The sequence below is a fragment of the Oncorhynchus mykiss genome, chromosome 24 (assembly GCF_057628025.1).
Source record: "Oncorhynchus mykiss isolate SJ-2025 chromosome 24, ASM5762802v1, whole genome shotgun sequence".
NCBI lineage: Eukaryota > Metazoa > Chordata > Actinopteri > Salmoniformes > Salmonidae > Oncorhynchus > Oncorhynchus mykiss.
The window spans coordinates 42,478,529-42,485,000 of NC_143045.1; the positions used below are offsets into that span (position 1 = coordinate 42,478,529).

Here is a 6,472-nt window from a genome sequence, read left to right on the forward strand (position 1 = left end):
GAGAGGTGGAAGTTTAGAGGGAGGCTGATAGAAAGACAGAAGGGGTGGAGAGAGGTGGAAGTTTTGAGGGAGGCTGATAGAAAGACAGAAGGGGTGGAGAGAGGTGGAAGTTTAGAGGGAGGCAGATGGAAAGATAGAAGGTGTTTGAGTGAGGTGGAAGTTTAGAGGGTGTCAAGGGGGAGGCAGATGGAAAGATAGAAGGGTTGGAGAGAGGTGGACGTTTAGAGGGAGGCAGATAGAAGGGTTGGAGAGAGGTGGAAGTTTAGAGGGAGGCAGATAGAAAGATAGAAGGGTTGGAGAGAGGTGGAAATTTAGAGGGTGTCAAGGGGAAGGCAGATGGAAAGATAGAAGGGTTGGAGAGAGGTGGAAGTTTAGAGGGAGACAGATATAGAAAGATAGAAGGGTTGGAGAGAAGTGGAAGTTTAGAGGGAGGCAGATAGAAGGGTTGGAGAGAGGTGGAAGTTTAGAGGGAGGTAGATAGAAAGATAGAAGGGGTGGTAACATAGAAAGGAGAGGGTGTTCTGTAATGATGATGAAACAGGAAGGGGTGAAAGACATTGATCGAGATATCAACGGATGGAAAGAGACAGAGATTGGGGTAGAGAGAGAGAGATTGAGAGACAGAGATTGGGGTAGAGAGGGAGAGATTGAGATAGAGCTATTGATATAGAGAGATCGCGATAGAGGTATTGAGAGAGAGAAATTGAGAGAGAGTGAGAAAGAAAGAGAGCGATAGAAACAGACAGACAGACAGAGACAATGAGAGAGACAGAGAGAGATGGATATTGATGTAGAGAGACAGAGAGAGATGAGATTGATGTAGAGAGATGAGATTGATGTAGAGAGATGGTAAGAGAGATGGATATTGATGTAGAGAGATGGTAAGAGAGATGAGATTGCGAGGTGACCAACAGGCATCAGTCCACCATGCAGGTTCAGGATCCTTACCAAAGAGAGATACTCTGTGTCTCACCAGAGCTGCCAACTTACAGAAGATACTGAGGGAGGAGGAGGAGTAGGAGGAGGAGGAGAAGGAGGAGAAAAGGAGGAGTGGAGAATGAAAGGAAAGGGAGGGTATGGGAGGATAGGAAGGGAGGACCGGAATGAAAAATAAGTTGGTTAAGGTCAAACGGTCAAGGAAGTAGATTCCATAAAAGAGGAGAGGAATGGAGTAACAAGGAGAGGAGGCGATATAAGGAGATAGGGAGTACAGCAGACAGAGTATAACAAGCAAGGTATTGTGCGAAAGGTTTTAGGCAGATCGTTTTTCTTTAAAAAAAAGATCAACGATTCTGAGTTTTTTTTAAAAGACGTACCATGTGATCTTGCACCTAGAGCCCTGGTACTACGGCATATCTTTGGTATTACTCTCAAAGCCTTTGGCGATCAACGTACCTGGCGATCATTTCCTTCTCCTTGTTGGAGGAGTGGCCTCCACTGCCCAGCAACTTGGCAGGCGTGGAGAGGAAGTAGAGGCAGTGGTTCTTAAAGTATTGGTTGACCAGCGGCAGGAGAATCTACCACACAGAGACGGAGAGGTGAGTATCAATCAGATCACAGTGTTAGAGCTCCCAAAGATGCTAACAGCTAGGCTAAGGGACTAACAGTTAGACTACTGGGCTAAAAGCTAGGCTACTAAGCTAACAGCTAGGCTAATAATCTAATGGTCTAACAACTAGGATAATAATAAGCTAACAGTTTCCAAAAGCCCCTGGTGCAAAATGAGTTTGACACCCTTGGGTCTAATGGGCTAACTGCTAGGCTAATGAGCTAAGCTAATGGGCTAACAATGAGGCTATTGGGCTAACAGCTAAGCTAATGGTCTAACAACTAGGTTACTGAGCTGACAGCTAGGGATAATGGGCTAACAGTTGGGCTAATGTGCTAACAGCTAGGCTAATAGGATAACAGCTTGGATAATTAATCCTCATCTCACTTTGGCAAAGAACTTGATCTCCTGTTCGTGTGGAGACTTCTCCACTCTGCCACTGCTAACCACAGCCTCTGTAGGGAGAGAGAGAGAGAGAGAGAGAGAGAGAGAGATCTACCTCACTTGCTTTGGCAATGTTAGCACATGTTTACCATGCCAATAAAGCCCTTGAATTGAATTGAATTGAGAGAGAGAGAGAGAGAGAGAGAGAGAGAGAGAGAGGGAGAGGGAGAAGGAGAGGGAGAGGGAGAGGGAGAGGGAGAGGGAGAGAGAGAGAGAGAGAGAGAGAGAGAAAGAAAGAGAGAAAGAGGGAGAGTGAGAGAGAGAGAGAGACAGAGAGAGAGAGAGAGAGCAGCCTCAGTCACACAGGGATTACATCATGACCACATGATCTGACCAGGAATACCTCCTCTGGTTCCACTTACTGGTATGATGTACGATACAGTATTTATGACATGCGCCAGATGAAGAATCAGTAAACTCATTCTACCCTAACCCATCCCTCTGCCCTCCCTATCCCCCTTTACAGTACCCAGATGGGCGATGAACTCCTGGGCAATATCCATCCACTTCAGTAGCTTCTGGAGGAAACCATAGGCAAACCTCTTCTCTATGGAGGAGATGTCCTGTTCCATGTCCTTTGGGCCCCTGAGGTGATAAAGAGGGATGGAGAGAGGAGAGGAAGGAGGAGAGGAAGGAGGAACAGGAAGGAGGAGAGGAAGGAGGAGAGGAAGGAGAGGAAGGAGAAGAGGAAGGAGGAGAGGAAGGAGAGGTAGGAGGAGAGGAAGGAGGAACAGGAAGGAGGAACAGGAAGGAGGAGATGAAGGAGGAACAGGAAGGAGAGGAAGGAGGAGATGAAGGAGGAACAGGAAGGAGGAGAGGAAGGAGGAACAGGAAGGAGGAGAGGAAGGAGAGGAAGGAGGAGAGGAAGGAGAGGACAGGAAGGAGAGGAAGGAGGAAAGGAAGGAGAGGAAGGAGGAGAGGAAGGAGAGGAAGGAGGAACAGGAAGGAGGAGATGAAGGAGGAACAGGAAGGAGGAACAGGAAGGAGGAGTGGAAGGAGGAACAGGAAGGAGGAGAGGAAGGAGTAGAGGAAGGAGGAGAGGAAGGAGGAACAGGAAGGAGGAGAGGAAGGAGGAGAGGAACAGGAAGGAGGAGAGGAAGGAGGAACAGGAAGGAGGAGAGGAAGGAGGAACAGGAAGAAGGAGAGGAAGGAGGAACAGGAAGAAGGAGAGGGAGGAGGAGAGGAAGAGGTAGTGAGTTATTTACATGGGATACAACTTGTTGATAGAATATGAACAGGGGACTATCTGAGCAGTGAGTGCTACAGTATTGTACCTAGTGACGGCATATCCGTTGAGCTGCAGGAACTTGAGAAGGTCCTGGGCTTTCTCTCTGTCTCTGGCCTTCTCCTTAGCCGTCAAGGTGTCATAGGGAACCAGCAGGGGATGGGAACCGCCACCTGGACAACACACTCATCATACGGTGTTTCTATTGCTGTGATGAACCTTTACGTATTTCAAAAGTGTCCTATGCAAGCAGACTGACATCACGAATATAATTATTACGGGTTAAAGATTCTAATTTCGATCAAAACAACCAGAGACGTTGACCGTTAAAAACCCTGACAGCTGTCCGTCCCTTTCCTCTCACCTTTTCCCATCAGCTCCATCTTCTTCTTCCTGCCCCAGGTGTTGTGGTAGTTTTCAGCCAGCTGCTCAGCCATGGACTAGAGAGAGAGAGAGAGAGAGAGAGAGAGAGAGAGAGAGACAGAGAGAGAGAGAGACAGAGAGACAGAGAGAGAGAGAGACAGAGAGACAGAGAGAGAGAGAGAGAGAGAGAGAGAGAGAGAGAGAGAGGGAGGGAGATGGAAAAAGAAAGAAAGAGAGAGAGCGAGAGAGAGAGAGAGAGAGGGGGGGAGAGACAGAGAGAGAGAGAGAGAGAGAGAGAGAGAGAGAGAGACAGAGAGAGAGAGAGACAGAGAGACAGAGAGAGAGAGAGACAGAGAGACAGAGAGAGAGAGAGAGAGAGAGAGAGAGAGAGAGAGAGAGAGAGAGAGAGAGAGAGAGAGAGAGAGAGAGGGAGGGAGATGGAAAAAGAAAGAAAGAGAGAGAGAAAGAGGATCACAAGGTACATCAATCTATGTGTCACCGGTGACAGTGAACAATAGTAAACTACCTCCCATACCCTGTCCCCCACCAAACCAATACGACAGATTGCTGATCATAGTGTGTTGACCAAGCCACCATCGACTAGAGTTCCAGTTTCCAGTTTGTTCCTTACCTGCAGCTCTCTGGACAGCGCCATGGCAGTGATGTCCACAGGCGAAGGGCTGTAGCCATGGCTGGGGTCATAGGTCGCCTGAGCAGTCTGGGAGATCTTCCGTGTGCTGGTCTTCAGCTCCACCTTCTCTCCCTCCCCTGCTTGAGCCTTCTCCATCGTCCACTCCCAGGCCAGCATGGCCTTAACGGACTCCTTGATGGGCCAACGGTAGATCTCCTTGTCCTTCTCGGAGAAGGTCTTGTAGGGACGCAGCATGGGGTGTGTCTTGGCGTTTTCATCCAGCACCTCTCCGTACGACCAGTTGTTCTGGATCTGAGAGCAGATACATAAAAGCATCATTACATTCAACAAAAAACAACTCTTTTCTCCCTGAAGTCTCCAGATCGCCATCGGTAGATGGTGATGTAGATGTGTCGTAGACGCGGGATGAAAGAGAGGTGAGGAGTAAAACTGACCTTTTCGAAGGCCCACTTGTCGTGAGTGTGTTCTGCATACTTGTTGATGAAGGCATCCAGCTTCTCTGGGATAATGGTGCTGAGAAGGACAAAACAGGTGGAGAGTTATCGCTGCGTGAGACACACTGCTAACACACTGCTAACCTGCTAACACACTGCTAACCTGCTAACACACTGCTAACCTGCTAACACACTGCTAACCTGCTAACACACTGCTAACCTGCTAACACACTGCTAACCTGCTAACACACTGCTAACCTGCTAACACACTGCTAACCTGCTAACACACTGCTAACCTGCTAACACACTGCTAACCTGCTAACACACTGCTAACCTGCTAACACACTGCTAACCTGCTAACACACTGCTAACCTGCTAACACACGGCTAACCTGCTAACACACTGCTAACCTGCTAACACACTGCTAACCTGCTAACACACTGCTAACCACTCTACTGTGTAAATATAGCGTCGAGGGTTTTCCACACCAGGTGAATTTAAATCAGGGGGAAAAAAACCCTGGCCTTAAACTAGGGCCTGGAGTTTCTCCTGGACAGGAGTGTCACACGTGATCAGGAAAACGCCCAATCTCCAGACTGCCGACGACCCCCATCCCATTCTCACTTGGTGGTCTCCACGGGTTTGGGGTCAAAGTTCCCCTCGGCGTCCACCGAAGCCTTCTTCTCCGTGTTGGAGGAGTAGCTGGCGTCCACATAGTCAGGGGGGATGGCGCCAGCGATGGCACAGATACATGGCATGGCAATCTTAAACAGCTCGGCATCGAATTTCTAGAACAGATTGAGAGGGAAAGAAGGAGATGGAGAGGGAGAAGGGGAGAGGGGTGGGGGAGGTAGAGGGAGAAGGGGAGAGGGGTGGGGGAGGTAGAGGGAGAAGGGGAGAGGGAGGGGGAGGTAGAGGGAGAAGGGGAGAGGGAGGGAGAAGGGGAGAGGGAGGGGGAGGTAGAGGGAGAAGGGGAGAGGGAGAAGGGGAGAGGGAGAGGGGGAGGGGTGGGGGAGGTAGAGGGGGAAGGGGAGAGGGGTGGGGTGGGGTAGAGGGGGAAGGGGAGAGGGGAGAGGGAGAGGGGGAGGGGTGGGGGAGGTAGAGGGAGAAGGAGAGAGGGAGAGGGGTGGGGGGGTGGGGTAGAGGGGGAAGGGGAGAGGTAGAGGGGGAGGGGTGGGGGAGGTAGAGGGGGAGTGAAAGTGAGAGCGAAGTCACAGGAAGTGCCAAGTAATACAACGTCTTCCAGGACCCAAACTACCCCGTTTATAATAATATACCACAGTACAGTCATATCGTTCTGACCTTGTGCGCCAGAGACTCAAAGATTCCCCAGAAGAGTTTCCGTGACAGGTGCAGCTCCTCCTCTGACGACACCCCAAAGTTGGCCCAACCGTTAGGCAGGCAGTAGTACTTCCAACAACGCTCATAGTGATTGGTCAGGAGCTTCAGAGGCATCTTAGCAAACTCGTTGAGTATTGGCACGTCAAACACCAGCTTCCTCAGCAGATGCTGCAGCATAGAAGGCCGAAGGTACCTGAGGGGACAAAGGTACAAGTTAAGTGTAGTATACAGTATATGAAAGTTAAAAAAGGTAAAAGTTATTATATTATTCGTAAAGGTTTAAACGTTTAATCCAAAGATGTGTCAGAGGGTTGTGGTTGTCGCGTACTTGACGAGGGACATGAGGCACTCCTCGATGACGTCTCTCTGAGCCTTGGTGAGGGCTCGCCCGCGGGACAGCCTATAGATGGTGTGCAACATGGAGTCAATCATGATGGCGCGGTGGTCGGTGCCCGCGAACAGAG

General features: G+C 49.8%; 1 protein-coding gene across 5 annotated transcripts in view; it reads right to left on the bottom strand.

Annotated features, from left to right (window-relative positions):
* ryr1b (ryanodine receptor 1b (skeletal)) overlaps positions 1 to 6,472 on the bottom strand; it is a 249,345-nt gene that overhangs the window by 108,129 nt on the left and 134,744 nt on the right. For all 5 annotated transcript variants that reach the window (XM_090218991.1, XM_090218990.1, XM_090218989.1 and 2 more), the window contains 11 exons: positions 6,337 to 6,472; positions 5,970 to 6,201; positions 5,292 to 5,455; positions 4,668 to 4,746; positions 4,213 to 4,524; positions 3,583 to 3,658; positions 3,268 to 3,391; positions 2,463 to 2,578; positions 1,937 to 2,004; positions 1,396 to 1,517; positions 949 to 998 (listed from right to left, as the gene is read on the bottom strand). The exon at positions 6,337 to 6,472 is cut by the window's right edge and continues 85 nt beyond it. In XM_090218991.1, the coding sequence (XP_090075117.1) occupies positions 949 to 998; positions 1,396 to 1,517; positions 1,937 to 2,004; positions 2,463 to 2,578; positions 3,268 to 3,391; positions 3,583 to 3,658; positions 4,213 to 4,524; positions 4,668 to 4,746; positions 5,292 to 5,455; positions 5,970 to 6,201; positions 6,337 to 6,472 (1,479 nt within the window). The remainder of the gene's footprint in view (positions 1 to 948; positions 999 to 1,395; positions 1,518 to 1,936; positions 2,005 to 2,462; positions 2,579 to 3,267; positions 3,392 to 3,582; positions 3,659 to 4,212; positions 4,525 to 4,667; positions 4,747 to 5,291; positions 5,456 to 5,969; positions 6,202 to 6,336) is intronic.